The sequence below is a fragment of the Pelophylax lessonae genome, assembly GCF_965119305.1.
Source record: "Pelophylax lessonae genome assembly, chromosome: 1".
Taxonomy (NCBI): domain Eukaryota; kingdom Metazoa; phylum Chordata; class Amphibia; order Anura; family Ranidae; genus Pelophylax; species Pelophylax lessonae.
The window spans coordinates 894593093-894609362 of record NC_138768.1 but is presented as its reverse complement, the minus strand read 5'-3'; the positions used below and the strand labels follow the sequence as shown (position 1 = coordinate 894609362).

Below are 16270 nucleotides of genomic sequence, written 5' to 3'. Positions count from 1 at the left end.
AACCCATAGACCATCCAGAGGAGGGTGGAATACCGTTAGGGACCGCTCACACTTCAATATGTGGCATTGGACGGACATTTTTAAAGCACTCTGAATGCCAATCCAAGCTCCTGTCACCAAATAAAATGGCGACCTTACTGTCCTGGTCACTTCATAAATGACACCCAATGTGGCCTTCTTGGTGCCTCTGAACTCTCCATAGAAGTCTAGGAGAACGCTCACTTACAGCACCTGCAGCTTTCCAGGGGCTTTTATTCAGCATTGACTTCACTTTGGATGTATTGCAGGTGGGAGATATCCCAGGATGCACTGGGAAACCAACAAGTGAACCTTTCCATCCAGATTGAAGGCTAATAGAGCCACTGATGGACTTTTTAGTTTCAAGCTATATGTGCTACTGAGGGAAATAATATACAGGAAATAAATGGAATATTTCTATATATGATATAAGAGGCTCTTCTGTCTCCCTTCTCATTGGATAACCGCATGTTAGACTTCTACTGAGAGCATAACCTGTGTGTATACACGGCTCAAACAATGAAAGGAACACTTCTTATTCAGAGTCCAGTCATGTAAACTCCTGGGATATTGATCTGGTCAGTTAAGTAGCAGAGGGGGCTGTTAATCAGTTTCAGCTGCTTTGGTGTTAATTAAATTAACAGGTGCACTAGATGGGCAACAATGAGACAACCTCTAAGACAGGAATGGTTTTACAGGTGGAGGCCACTGACATGTTTTCCCACTCATCTTTTCTGACTGTTTTTCATTAGTTTTGCATTTGGCTCGGGTCAGTGTCACTACTGGTAGTATGAGGAGATACCTGGACCCTATAGAGGGGGGTCAGTGTCACTACTGGTAGTATGAGGAGATACCTGGACCCTATAGAGGGGGTCAGTGTCACTCCTGGTAGTATGAGGCCATACCTGGACCCTATAGAGGGGGTCAGTGTCACTACTGGTAGTATGAGGAGATACCTGGACCCTATAGAGGGGGGTCAGTGTCACTACTGGTAGTATGAGGAGATACCTGGACCCTATAGAGGGGGTCAGTGTCACTCCTGGTAGTATGAGGCCATACCTGGACCCTATAGAGGGGGTCAGTGTCACTACTGGTAGTATGAGGAGATACCTGGACCCTATAGAGGGGGTCAGTGTCACTACTGGTAGTATGAGGCCATACCTGGACCCTATAGAGGGGGTCAGTGTCACTACTGGTAGTATGAGGTCATATCTGGACCCTATAGAGGGGGGTCAGTGTCACTACTGGTAGTATGAGGAGATACCTGGACCCTATAGAGGGGGTCAGTGTCACTCCTGGTAGTATGAGGCCATACCTGGACCCTATAGAGGGGGTCAGTGTCACTACTGGTAGTATGAGGAGATACCTGGACCCTATAGAGGGGGTCAGTGTCACTACTGGTAGTATGAGGCCATACCTGGACCCTATAGAGGGGGGTCAGTGTCACTACTGGTAGTATGAGGAGATACCTGGACCCTATAGAGGGGGTCAGTGTCACTACTGGTAGTATGAGGCCATACCTGGACCCTATAGAGGGGGGTCAGTGTCACTACTGGTAGTATGAGGCCATACCTGGACCCTATAGAGGGGGTCAGTGTCACTACTGGTAGTATGAGCTCATACCTGGACCCTATAGAGGGGGTCAGTGTCACTACTGGTAGTATGAGGCCATACCTGGACCCTATAGAGGGGGTCAGTGTCACTACTGGTAGTATGAGGCCATACCTGGGCCCTATAGAGGGGGTCAGTGTCACTACTGGTAGCATGAGGCCATACCTGGACCCTATAGAGGGGGGTCAGTGTCACTACTGGTAGTATGAGGCCATACCTGGACCCTATAGAGGGGGTCAGTGTCACTACTGGTAGCATGAGGCCATACCTGGACCCTATATAGGGGGTCAGTGTCACTACTGGTAGTATGAGGCCATACCTGGACCCTATAGAGGGGGATCAGTGTCACTACTGATAGTATGAGGCCATACCTGGACCCTATAGAGGGGGTCAGTGTCACTACTGGTAGTATGAGGAGATACCTGGACCCTATAGAGGGGGTCAGTGTCACTACTGGTAGTATGAGGCCATACCTGGACCCTATAGAGGGGGGTCAGTGTCACTACTGGTAGTATGAGGCCATACCTGGACCCTATAGAGGGGGTCAGTGTCACTACTGGTAGTATGAGGTCATACCTGGACCCTATAGAGGGGGTCAGTGTCACTACTGGTAGTATGAGGCCATACCTGGACCCTATAGAGGGGGGTCAGTGTCACTACTGGTAGTATGAGGCCATACCTGGACCCTATAGAGGGGGTCAGTGTCACTACTGGTAGCATGAGGCCATACCTGGACCCTATAGAGGGGGGTCAGTGTCACTACTGGTAGTATGAGGCCATACCTGGACCCTATAGAGGGGGATCAGTGTCACTACTGATAGTATGAGGCCATACCTGGACCCTATAGAGGGGGTCAGTGTCACTACTGGTAGTATGAGGAGATACCTGGACCCTATAGAGGGGTTCAGTGTCACTAATGGTAGTATGAGGAGATACCTGGACCCTATAGAGGGGGTCAGTGTCACTACTGGTAGTATGAGGAGATACCTGGACCCTATAGAGGGGGTCAGTGTCACTACTGGTAGCATGAGGCCATACCTGGACCCTATAGAGGGGGTCAGTGTCACTACTGGTAGTATGAGGAGATACCTGGACCCTATAGAGGGGGTCAGTGTCACTACTGGTAGTATGAGGAGATACCTGGACCCTATAGAGGGGGGTCAGTGTCACTACTGGTAGTATGAGGTCATACCTGGACCCTATAGAGGGGGTCAGTGTCACTACTGGTAGCATGAGGCCATACCTGGACCCTATAGAGGGGGTCAGTGTCACTACTGGTAGTATGAGGAGATACCTGGACCCTATAGAGGGGGTCAGTGTCACTACTGGTAGGATGAGGCCATACCTGGACCCTATAGGGGTCAGTGTGTCACTACTGGTAGTATGAGGAGATACCTGGACCCTATAGAGGGGGTCAGTGTCACTACTGGTAGTATGAGGTCATACCTGGACCCTATAGAGGGGGGTCAGTGTCACTACTGGTAGCATGAGGCCATACCTGGACCCTATAGAGGGGGTCAGTGTCACTACTGGTAGTATGAGGAGATACCTGGACCCTATAGAGGGGGTCAGTGTCACTACTGGTAGCATGAGGCCATACCTGGACCCTATAGAGGGGGTCAGTGTCACTACTGGTAGTATGAGGCCATACCTGGACCCTATAGAGGGGGTCAGCGTCACTACTGGTAGTATGAGGAGATACCTGGACCCTATAGAGGGGGTCAGTGTCACTACTGGTAGTATGAGGAGATACCTGGACCCTATAGAGGGGGTCAGTGTCACTACTGGTAGTATGAGGAGATACCTGGACCCTATAGAGGGGGGTCAGTGTCACTACTGGTAGTATGAGGTCATACCTGGACCCTATAGAGGGGGGTCAGTGTCACTACTGGTAGCATGAGGCCATACCTGGACCCTATAGAGGGGGTCAGTGTCACTACTGGTAGTATGAGGAGATACCTGGACCCTATAGAGGGGGTCAGTGTCACTACTGGTAGCATGAGGCCATACCTGGACCCTATAGAGGGGGTCAGTGTCACTACTGGTAGTATGAGGCCATACCTGGACCCTATAGAGGGGGTCAGCGTCACTACTGGTAGTATGAGGAGATACCTGGACCCTATAGAGGGGGTCAGTGTCACTACTGGTAGTATGAGGAGATACCTGGACCCTATAGAGGGGGTCAGTGTCACTACTGGTAGCATGAGGCCATACCTGGACCCTATAGAGGGGGTCAGTGTCACTACTGGTAGTATGAGGAGATACCTGGACCCTATAGAGGGGGTCAGTGTCACTACTGGTAGTATGAGGAGATACCTGGACCCTATAGAGGGGGGTCAGTGTCACTACTGGTAGTATGAGGCCATACCTGGACCCTATAGAGGGGGTCAGCGTCACTACTGGTAGTATGAGGAGATACCTGGACCCTATAGAGGGGGGTCAGTGTCACTACTGGTAGCATGAGGCCATACCTGGGCCCTATAGAGGGGGTCAGTGTCACTACTGGTAGTATGAGGCCATACCTGGACCCTATAGAGGGGGTCAGTGTCACTACTGGTAGTATGAGGAGATACCTGGACCCTATAGAGGGGGTCAGTGTCACTACTGGTAGTATGAGGCCATACCTGGACCCTATAGAGGGGGGTCAGTGTCACTACTGGTAGTATGAGGCCATACCTGGACCCTATAGAGGGGGTCAGCGTCACTACTGGTAGTATGAGGAGATACCTGGACCCTATAGAGGGGGGTCAGTGTCACTACTGGTAGCATGAGGCCATACCTGGGCCCTATAGAGGGGGTCAGTGTCACTACTGGTAGCATGAGGCCATACCTGGGCCCTATAGAGGGGGTCAGTGTCACTACTGGTAGTATGAGGTCATATCTGGACCCTATAGAGGGGGGTCAGTGTCACTACTGGTAGTATGAGGAGATACCTGGACCCTATAGAGGGGGTCAGTGTCACTCCTGGTAGTATGAGGCCATACCTGGACCCTATAGAGGGGGTCAGTGTCACTACTGGTAGTATGAGGAGATACCTGGACCCTATAGAGGGGGTCAGTGTCACTACTGGTAGTATGAGGCCATACCTGGACCCTATAGAGGGGGGTCAGTGTCACTACTGGTAGTATGAGGAGATACCTGGACCCTATAGAGGGGGTCAGTGTCACTACTGGTAGTATGAGGCCATACCTGGACCCTATAGAGGGGGTCAGTGTCACTACTGGTAGTATGAGGCCATACCTGGACCCTATAGAGGGGGGTCAGTGTCACTACTGGTAGTATGAGCTCATACCTGGACCCTATAGAGGGGGTCAGTGTCACTACTGGTAGTATGAGGCCATACCTGGACCCTATAGAGGGGGGTCAGTGTCACTACTGGTAGTATGAGGCCATACCTGGGCCCTATAGAGGGGGTCAGTGTCACTACTGGTAGCATGAGGCCATACCTGGACCCTATAGAGGGGGGTCAGTGTCACTACTGGTAGTATGAGGCCATACCTGGACCCTATAGAGGGGGTCAGTGTCACTACTGGTAGCATGAGGCCATACCTGGACCCTATATAGGGGGTCAGTGTCACTACTGGTAGTATGAGGCCATACCTGGACCCTATAGAGGGGGATCAGTGTCACTACTGATAGTATGAGGCCATACCTGGACCCTATAGAGGGGGTCAGTGTCACTACTGGTAGTATGAGGAGATACCTGGACCCTATAGAGGGGGTCAGTGTCACTACTGGTAGTATGAGGCCCTACCTGGACCCTATAGAGGGGGTCAGTGTCACTACTGGTAGTATGAGGTCATACCTGGACCCTATAGAGGGGGTCAGTGTCACTACTGGTAGTATGAGGCCATACCTGGACCCTATAGAGGGGGTCAGTGTCACTACTGGTAGTATGAGGTCATACCTGGACCCTATAGAGGGGGTCAGTGTCACTACTGGTAGTATGAGGCCATACCTGGACCCTATAGAGGGGGGTCAGTGTCACTACTGGTAGTATGAGGCCATACCTGGACCCTATAGAGGGGGTCAGTGTCACTACTGGTAGCATGAGGCCATACCTGGACCCTATAGAGGGGGGTCAGTGTCACTACTGGTAGTATGAGGCCATACCTGGACCCTATAGAGGGGGATCAGTGTCACTACTGATAGTATGAGGCCATACCTGGACCCTATAGAGGGGGTCAGTGTCACTACTGGTAGTATGAGGAGATACCTGGACCCTATAGAGGGGTTCAGTGTCACTAATGGTAGTATGAGGAGATACCTGGACCCTATAGAGGGGGTCAGTGTCACTACTGGTAGTATGAGGAGATACCTGGACCCTATAGAGGGGGTCAGTGTCACTACTGGTAGCATGAGGCCATACCTGGACCCTATAGAGGGGGTCAGTGTCACTACTGGTAGTATGAGGAGATACCTGGACCCTATAGAGGGGGTCAGTGTCACTACTGGTAGTATGAGGAGATACCTGGACCCTATAGAGGGGGGTCAGTGTCACTACTGGTAGTATGAGGTCATACCTGGACCCTATAGAGGGGGGTCAGTGTCACTACTGGTAGCATGAGGCCATACCTGGACCCTATAGAGGGGGTCAGTGTCACTACTGGTAGTATGAGGAGATACCTGGACCCTATAGAGGGGGTCAGTGTCACTACTGGTAGCATGAGGCCATACCTGGACCCTATAGAGGGGGTCAGTGTCACTACTGGTAGTATGAGGAGATACCTGGACCCTATAGAGGGGGTCAGTGTCACTACTGGTAGTATGAGGAGATACCTGGACCCTATAGAGGGGGGTCAGTGTCACTACTGGTAGTATGAGGTCATACCTGGACCCTATAGAGGGGGGTCAGTGTCACTACTGGTAGCATGAGGCCATACCTGGACCCTATAGAGGGGGTCAGTGTCACTACTGGTAGTATGAGGAGATACCTGGACCCTATAGAGGGGGTCAGTGTCACTACTGGTAGCATGAGGCCATACCTGGACCCTATAGAGGGGGTCAGTGTCACTACTGGTAGTATGAGGCCATACCTGGACCCTATAGAGGGGGTCAGCGTCACTACTGGTAGTATGAGGAGATACCTGGACCCTATAGAGGGGGTCAGCGTCACTACTGGTAGTATGAGGAGATACCTGGACCCTATAGAGGGGGTCAGTGTCACTACTGGTAGTATGAGGAGATACCTGGACCCTATAGAGGGGGTCAGTGTCACTACTGGTAGTATGAGGAGATACCTGGACCCTATAGAGGGGGGTCAGTGTCACTACTGGTAGTATGAGGTCATACCTGGACCCTATAGAGGGGGGTCAGTGTCACTACTGGTAGCATGAGGCCATACCTGGACCCTATAGAGGGGGTCAGTGTCACTACTGGTAGTATGAGGAGATACCTGGACCCTATAGAGGGGGTCAGTGTCACTACTGGTAGCATGAGGCCATACCTGGACCCTATAGAGGGGGTCAGTGTCACTACTGGTAGTATGAGGCCATACCTGGACCCTATAGAGGGGGTCAGCGTCACTACTGGTAGTATGAGGAGATACCTGGACCCTATAGAGGGGGTCAGTGTCACTACTGGTAGTATGAGGAGATACCTGGACCCTATAGAGGGGGTCAGTGTCACTACTGGTAGCATGAGGCCATACCTGGACCCTATAGAGGGGGTCAGTGTCACTACTGGTAGTATGAGGAGATACCTGGACCCTATAGAGGGGGTCAGTGTCACTACTGGTAGTATGAGGAGATACCTGGACCCTATAGAGGGGGGTCAGTGTCACTACTGGTAGTATGAGGCCATACCTGGACCCTATAGAGGGGGTCAGCGTCACTACTGGTAGTATGAGGAGATACCTGGACCCTATAGAGGGGGGTCAGTGTCACTACTGGTAGCATGAGGCCATACCTGGGCCCTATAGAGGGGGTCAGTGTCACTACTGGTAGTATGAGGCCATACCTGGACCCTATAGAGGGGGTCAGTGTCACTACTGGTAGTATGAGGAGATACCTGGACCCTATAGAGGGGGTCAGTGTCACTACTGGTAGTATGAGGCCATACCTGGACCCTATAGAGGGGGGTCAGTGTCACTACTGGTAGTATGAGGCCATACCTGGACCCTATAGAGGGGGTCAGCGTCACTACTGGTAGTATGAGGAGATACCTGGACCCTATAGAGGGGGGTCAGTGTCACTACTGGTAGCATGAGGCCATACCTGGGCCCTATAGAGGGGGTCAGTGTCACTACTGGTAGCATGAGGCCATACCTGGGCCCTATAGAGGGGGTCAGTGTCACTACTGATAGTATGAGGCCATACCTGGACCCTATAGAGGGGGTCAGTGTCACTCCTGGTAGTATGAGGTCATACCTGGACCCTATAGAGGGGGGTCAGTGTCACTACTGGTAGTATGAGGTCATACCTGGACCCTATAGAGGGGGTCAGTGTCACTCCTGGTACTATGAGGCCATACCTGGACCCTATAGAGGGGGTCAGTGTCACTACTGGTAGCATGAGGAGATACCTGGGCCCTATAGAGGGGGTCAGTGTCACTACTGGTAGTATGAGGCCATACCTGGACCCTATAGAGGGGGTCAGTGTCACTACTGGTAGTATGAGGAGATACCTGGACCCTATAGAGGGGGTCAGCGTCACTACTGGTAGTATGAGGAGATACCTGGACCCTATAGAGGGGGGTCAGTGTCACTACTGGTAGCATGAGGCCATACCTGGGCCCTATAGAGGGGGTCAGTGTCACTACTGGTAGTATGAGGTCATACCTGGACCCTATAGAGGGGGTCAGGGTCACTCCTGGTACTATGAGGCCATACCTGGACCCTATAGAGGGGGTCAGTGTCACTACTGGTAGCATGAGGAGATACCTGGGCCCTATAGAGGGGGTCAGTGTCACTACTGGTAGTATGAGGCCATACCTGGCCCCTATAGAGGGGGTCAGTGTCACTACTGGTAGTATGAGGCCATACCTGGACCCTATAGAGGGGGTCAGTGTCACTACTGGTAGTATGAGGAGATACCTGGACCCTATAGAGGGGGTCAGTGTCACTACTGGTAGTATGAGGAGATACCTGGACCCTATAGAGGGGGTCAGTGTCACTACTGGTAGTATGAGGCCATACCTGGACCCTATAGAGGGGGGTCAGTGTCACTACTGGTAGTATGAGGCCATACCTGGACCCTATAGAGGGGGTCAGCGTCACTACTGGTAGTATGAGGAGATACCTGGACCCTATAGAGGGGGGTCAGTGTCACTACTGGTAGCATGAGGCCATACCTGGGCCCTATAGAGGGGGTCAGTGTCACTACTGGTAGCATGAGGCCATACTTGGGCCCTATAGAGGGGGTCAGTGTCACTACTGATAGTATGAGGCCATACCTGGACCCTATAGAGGGGGTCAGTGTCACTCCTGGTAGTATGAGGTCATACCTGGACCCTATAGAGGGGGGTCAGTGTCACTACTGGTAGTATGAGGTCATACCTGGACCCTATAGAGGGGGTCAGTGTCACTCCTGGTACTATGAGGCCATACCTGGACCCTATAGAGGGGGTCAGTGTCACTACTGGTAGCATGAGGAGATACCTGGGCCCTATAGAGGGGGTCAGTGTCACTACTGGTAGTATGAGGCCATACCTGGACCCTATAGAGGGGGTCAGCGTCACTACTGGTAGTATGAGGAGATACCTGGACCCTATAGAGGGGGGTCAGTGTCACTACTGGTAGCATGAGGCCATACCTGGGCCCTATAGAGGGGGTCAGTGTCACTACTGGTAGTATGAGGCCATACCTGGACCCTATAGAGGGGGTCAGTGTCACTACTGGTAGTATGAGGAGATACCTGGACCCTATAGAGGGGGTCAGTGTCACTACTGGTAGTATGAGGCCATACCTGGACCCTATAGAGGGGGGTCAGTGTCACTACTGGTAGTATGAGGCCATACCTGGACCCTATAGAGGGGGTCAGCGTCACTACTGGTAGTATGAGGAGATACCTGGACCCTATAGAGGGGGGTCAGTGTCACTACTGGTAGCATGAGGCCATACCTGGGCCCTATAGAGGGGGTCAGTGTCACTACTGGTAGTATGAGGTCATACCTGGACCCTATAGAGGGGGTCAGGGTCACTCCTGGTACTATGAGGCCATACCTGGACCCTATAGAGGGGGTCAGTGTCACTACTGGTAGCATGAGGAGATACCTGGGCCCTATAGAGGGGGTCAGTGTCACTACTGGTAGTATGAGGCCATACCTGGCCCCTATAGAGGGGGTCAGTGTCACTACTGGTAGTATGAGGCCATACCTGGACCCTATAGAGGGGGTCAGTGTCACTACTGGTAGTATGAGGAGATACCTGGACCCTATAGAGGGGGTCAGTGTCACTACTGGTAGTATGAGGTCATACCTGGACCCTATAGAGGGGGTCAGTGTCACTACTGGTAGTATGAGGAGATACCTGGACCCTATAGAGGGGGTCAGTGTCACTACTGGTAGTATGAGGTCATACCTGGACCCTATAGAGGGGGTCAGTGTCACTACTGGTAGCATGAGGAGATACCTGGACCCTATAGAGGGGGTCAGTGTCACTACTGGTAGTATGAGGCCATACCTGGACCCTATAGAGGGGGTCAGTGTCACTACTGGTAGCATGAGGCCATACCTGGACCCTATAGAGGGGGTCAGTGTCACTACTGGTAGTATGAGGCCATACCTGGACCCTATAGAGGGGGTCAGTGTCACTACTGGTAGTATGAGGCCATACCTGGACCCTATAGAGGTTGCACAGGCAGTCCAACTCCTCCAGGATGGCACATCAATACGTCCCATTGCCAGAAGGTTTGCTGTGTCTCCCAGCACGGAGGAGATTCCAGGAGACAGGCAGTTACTCTAGGAGAGTTGGACAGGACCATATAAGGTCCTTAACCCATCAGCAGGACCGGTATCTGCTCCTTTGTGCAAGGAGGAACAGGATGAGCTCTGCCAGAGCCCTACTAAATGTCCTCCTGCCATTGAATGGCCCCCACACTCACCTGACCTAAATACAATAGAACATCTCTGGGACCCTCTGTTTTGGTCCATCCGACACCTCCAGGTTGCACCTCAGTCTGTTCAGGAACTCAGTGATGTCCTGGTCCAGATCTGGGAGGAAATACCCCAGGACACCATCCGTCCTCTCATTAGGAGCATGTCCCGACATTGTCAGCCATGCATACAAGCACGTGGGGGCCATACACACTACTGAGGACCATTCTGAGGTCCTGCAATGACATTCCAGCAAAATGGACTCACCTGCTGCATCATTTTTTCACTTTGATTTTCGGGGGGGGGGGGGGCGGGGGGGAGAGGGGGGCCTTTGAATTCAGCCCTCTGTAGGGTGATAATTTTCATTTCCATCAAACCATGTGGCATCCTTTCCTTCCTAACACATTACCCAGTCCATACCAGTATAGATCCTAACACGTTACCCAGTCCATACCAGTATAGATCCTAACACATTACCCAGTCCATACCAGTATAGATTCTAACACATTACCCAGTCCATACCAGTATAGATTCTAACACATTACCCAGTCCATACCAGTATAGAGCCTAACACATTACCCAGTCCATACCAGTATAGAGCCTAACACATTCCCCAGTCCATACCAGTATAGATCCTAAAACATTACCCAGTCCATACCAGTATAGATCCTAACACATTACCCAGTCCATACCAGTATAGATTCTAACACATTACCCAGTCCATACCAGTATAGAGCCTAACACATTACCCAGTCCATACCAGTATAGAGCCTAACACATTCCCCAGTCCATACCAGTATAGAGCCTAACACATTACCCAGTCCATACCAGTATAGAGCCTAACACATTCCCCAGTCCATACCAGTATAGATCCTAACACATTACCCAGTCCATACCAGTATAGAGCCTAACACATTACCCAGTCCATACCAGTATAGAGCCTAACACATTACCCAGTCCATACCAGTATAGAGCCTAACACATTACCCAGTCCATACCAGTATAGAGCCTAACACATTACCCAGTCCATACCAGTATAGATCCTAACACATTACCCAGTCCATACCAGTATAGAGCCTAACGCATTACCCAGTCCATACCAGTACAAAAATCCAGCATGATATTTTTCCCCATTGAGATGTGTTTTCAAATTGTTCCTTTCATTTTTTTTTTTTTTTTTGAGCAGTGTGTATATATGTATATATTGGTATCTCACAAAAGTAAGTACACCCCTCATCTTTTCATGTGACAACACTGAAGAAATGAGACTTTGCTACAATGTAAAGTAGTGAGTGTACAGCTTGTATAACAGTGTAAATTTACTGTCCCCTCAAAATAACTCAACACACAGCCATTAATGTCTAAACCGCTGGCAACAAAAGTCAGTACACCCCTAAGTGACAATCTCCAAATTGGGCCCAATTAGCCATTTTCCCTCCCCGGTGTCATGTGACTCGTTAGTGTTACAAGGTCTCAGGTGTGAATGGGGGGAGGTGTGTTACATTTGGTGTTATCGCTCTCACTCTCTCATACTGGTCACTGGAAGTTCAACATGGCACCTCATGGCAAAGAACTCTCTGAGGATCTGAAAAAAGAATTGTTGCTCTACATAAAGATGGCCTAGGCTATAAGAAGATTGCCAGGACCCTGAAACTGAGCTGCAGCACGGTGGCCAAGACCATACAGCGGTTTACCAGGACAGGTTCCACTCAGAACAGGCCTCACCATGGTCCACCAAAGAAGTTGAGTGCCGTGCTCAGCGTCATATCCAGAGATTGTCTTTGGGAAATAGACGTATGAGTGCTGCCAGCATTGCTGCAGAGGGTGAAGGGGTGGGGGGTCAGCCTGTCAGTGCTCTGACCATACGCCGCACACTGCATCAAATTGGTCTGCATGGCTGTCGTCCCAGAAGGAAGCCTCTTCTAAAGATGATGGACAAGAAAGCCCACAAACAGTTTGCTGAAGACAAGCAGACTAAGGACATGGATTACTGGAACCGTCTCCTGTGCTCTGATGAGACCAAGATAAACTTATTTGGTGTCAGATGGTGTCAGGCGTGTGTGGGGGCAACCAGGTGAGGAGTACAAAGACAAGTGTGTCTTCCTACAGTCAGGCATGGTGGTGGGAGTGTCATGGTCTGGGGCTGCATGAGTGCTGCCGGCACTGGGGAGCTACAGATCATTGAGGGAACCATGAATGCCAACATGTACTGTGACATACTGAAGCAGAGCATGATCCCCTCCCTTCAGAGACTGGGGGGCAGGGCAGTATTCCAACATAACGACCCCAAACACCTCCAAGATGACCACTGCCTTGCTAAAGAAGCTGAGGGTAAAGGTGATGGACTGGCCAAGCATGTCTCCAGACCTAAACCCTATTGAGCATCAGTGGGGGATCCTCAAACAGAAGGTGGAGGAGCCCAAGGTCTCTAACATCCACCAGCTCTGTGATGTCATCATGGAGGAGGGGAAGAGGACTCCAGTGACAACCTGTGAAGTTCTGGTGAACTCCATGCCCAAGAGGGTTAAGGCAGTGCTGGAAAATAATGGCGGCCACACAGAATATTGACACTTTGGGCCCAATTTGGAGATTGTCACTTAGGGGTGTACTGACTTTTGTTGCCAGCGGTTTAGACATTAATGGCTGTGTGTTGAGTTATTTTGAGGGGACAGTAAATTTACACTGTTATACAAGCTGTACACTCACTACTTTACATTGTAGCAAAGTCTCATTTCTTCAGTCTTGTCACATGAAAAGATAGAATAAAATATTTACAAAAATGTGAGGGGTGTACTTACTTTTGGGAGATACTGTGTGTATATATAAATATATTTACCTAGATGAGATTTTTAGACATCCCATTCCAAGTCATAGGCATATGTTGCCACTAACCCCTCCCCCAAGCCTGCTTTGTTTCTATACCATCCTCCCATTTTTCTGGGAAGGCTTTCCGTGAGATTGTAGAGGGTTTCTTAAATTGTACGACAACAGTTGGCTCTCAGAAAGAGGTCCTCAGCAGTCCCTTCCGGTCCATGTGTATATATTCTGGGGGTGTCTGGTGCAGACCTCACATCTGGAGTGCAGTGCGGAACAGCAGGAAGGTGAGCAGGGTCCGGACTGGAGAGGAGCAACTAGCAGATGGCACATAGCAGGTGTGCAACATAGGAACGCTGTAGCAAAAGATGTCCAGGGACTGGAGAGAGAGGACTAGACGGCAGAAGAACAGCAGAGCTGAGCAGGGGAAACTAGCAGATGTCACACATGGTTAGCAGTTTAGGAGCAATATAGGAGGTGATCGGAGACTGGAGAGAGAGAAAAGAGTACATTCTGGAGAATCAGCAGATCCGGGGGACCAGGACGGTAGAAACTAGCAGATGTCACATGGGGAGTAATATAGTGGGAGGTGAACGGGGAGCAGAGAGAGAAGAGGAACCGCAAAACAGAGGATCAGCAGAGTTGGGGATTACTACTGAATGGGTGATTAGCAGAGCTAGGGATTACTACTGAACAGGGGATCTGCAGAGCTGGGGGTTACTACTGAACAGGGGATCTGCAGAGCTGGGGGTTACTACTGAACAGGGGATCTGCAGAGCTGGGGGTTACTACTGAACAGGGGATTAGCAGAGCTGGGGATTACTACTGAACAGGGGATTAGCAGAGCTGGGGGCTACTACTGAATGGGGGATCAGCAGAGCTGGGCGTTACTACTGAATGTGGGATCAGCAGAGCTGGGCGTTACTACTGAATGGGGTATCAGCAGAGCTGGGGATTACTACTGAACGGGGGATCAGCAGAGCTGGGGGTTACTACTGAACGAGTTGAATTTGAAGCAAATGTAAACAAGCCCTTATACACCCACCCTCTGTCTTCCATTCTGCGGCGAGGATATAAATGCCACATGTAAGTGGAATGGAGTCCACGGCAATGGTGGAGTTGGTAGAACACCTGGGGACCTCTTGAGGACCCCTGGTTTAAGTTGTAGAAATAAATGTGTACAGACCCCCCTGATGCGGTGTATGATCAGTGTGTTCTCTATGCGCAGTATTCAGTGTCTCTACAAACGGAGGAGAGTGTACAGGAGGAGTACAGACGTTCCCGCGGACAGCCCGTATCTATCAGCACCCACGCTCAGCACCACGAGTCCTGCCTGCATACCGCCAGCAGCAATTTCAGCCTCCCGGTCCCATTGAGCTCCTGCCCGGGCTTCACTACCAACATCGGTGAGTGTGGTAAGGAGACCATCTGATGGGGGGTTACATTAATGGATGTGGAGAACGGATCGATGGGGTTTATTCTCATTCATGGGTTGTATACCATGTCATATGGTTAGGACATGCCGCTATGGTCACCTCTCTTCTCCCCCGTTCTGCAGTTTCAGTGAAATGGCGCCTGCACTTTGAATTTGTCACTGCCCGGGAACCGGTGGAAGCGCCTACCGTACCAGAGAACCAATCGGAGATCATCACGTGGACTGGAGCTGAACACATCGACGTGGACACATTCAGCTGGGACCTGCCCATCAAAGTTTTACCCACCAACCCTTTACTGGCCTCCTACGTGTCCCCGACCTCCTCCTCCCATTCCATCTGTATCTAACGGCGGGGCCATACTGGAAGTGGTGGTAGCTACTGGAGATGGGTGGGGAGATAACCAATCACTCCCTCCTGTCACCCTAAAGAGGGAGGGACTAATTCCAGGAGCATTTTCCATAATCCTCCATGTTTGTCTTTAAAGCCTATCTTTCCAGTGGGAGGGGCACACTATAACTCCTCCTACTTTGATTGGTCTTGCAGTAGGAGGGGCACACTCTATAACTCCTCCTTGTATGGGTTGTGCTGCAGTTGGAGGGCCACACTCTGCTCCCTCCTCTGGGCTGCCCTTTAATTAGGAGGCGCTCTGTCTATAGCTCCCTCTTCTCTGGGTTGTCTTACAGTGGGAAGGGTGCACTTTGTACCACATTTCTCTAAGCTGTCCCTTAGTGGGAGGGGCAACCGGTAGCTCCCTTCTTTAAATTATCCAGCAGAGGAAGGGAAACACTATAGCTCTGCCATCAGGGTTGTCCTGCAGTGGGAGGGGGAACACTCTATAGCTCCTCCTCAGGGTTGTCCTGCAGTGGGAGGGGAGCACTCTATAGCTCCTCCTCAGGGTTGTCCTGCAGTGGGAGGGGAGCACTCTATAGCTCCTCCTCAGGGTTGTCCTGCAGTGGGAGGGGAGCACTCTATAGCTCCTCCTCTGGGTTATCTTGCAGTGGAAAGGCACATTCTATAGCTCCTCCTTTAGGTTGTTCTGCAATGGAAGGGGAGCACTCTATAGCTCCTCCTCTGGGTTGTCCTGCAGCGGAAAGGCACATTCTTTAGGTTGTTCTGCAATGGAAGGGGAGCGCTCTATAGCAGCTTTTGTGTTTTTTTGCAGTTGAAAGGGCACATTCTCTAGCTCCTGCTTGGGGTTGTCCTGCGGTGGGAGGGGAGCACTCTATAGCTCCTCCTCAGGGTTGTCCTGCAGTGGGAGGGGAGCACTCTATAGCTCCTCCTCAGGGTTGTCCTGCAGTGGGAGGGGAGCACTCTATAGCTCCTCCTCAGGGTTGTCCTGCAGTGGGAGGGGAGCACTC

The 16270-nt window shown here is 51.1% G+C and overlaps 3 protein-coding genes across 5 annotated transcripts in view; 1 reads left to right on the top strand and 2 right to left on the bottom strand.

Moving 5' to 3' along the window:
• The window catches only part of RGP1 (RGP1 homolog, RAB6A GEF complex partner 1), a 38976-nt gene extending 23624 nt beyond the window's left edge, over positions 1-15352 (top strand). For 2 of the 3 annotated variants that reach the window (XM_082266306.1, XM_082266308.1), the window contains 2 exons: positions 14705-14891; positions 15035-15352. In XM_082266306.1, the coding sequence (XP_082122432.1) occupies positions 14705-14891; positions 15035-15258 (411 nt within the window). In that variant the 3' untranslated portion in view covers positions 15259-15352. The remainder of the gene's footprint in view (positions 1-14704; positions 14892-15034) is intronic. The other variant, XM_082266307.1, reaches the window with a different exon arrangement.
• LOC309550973 (uncharacterized protein) overlaps positions 1-16270 on the bottom strand; it is a gene marked incomplete at both ends in the record, with an annotated part of 360984 nt that overhangs the window by 247725 nt on the left and 96989 nt on the right. The window lies entirely within an intron of this gene.
• TLN1 (talin 1) overlaps positions 1-16270 on the bottom strand; it is a 510560-nt gene that overhangs the window by 434206 nt on the left and 60084 nt on the right. The window lies entirely within an intron of this gene.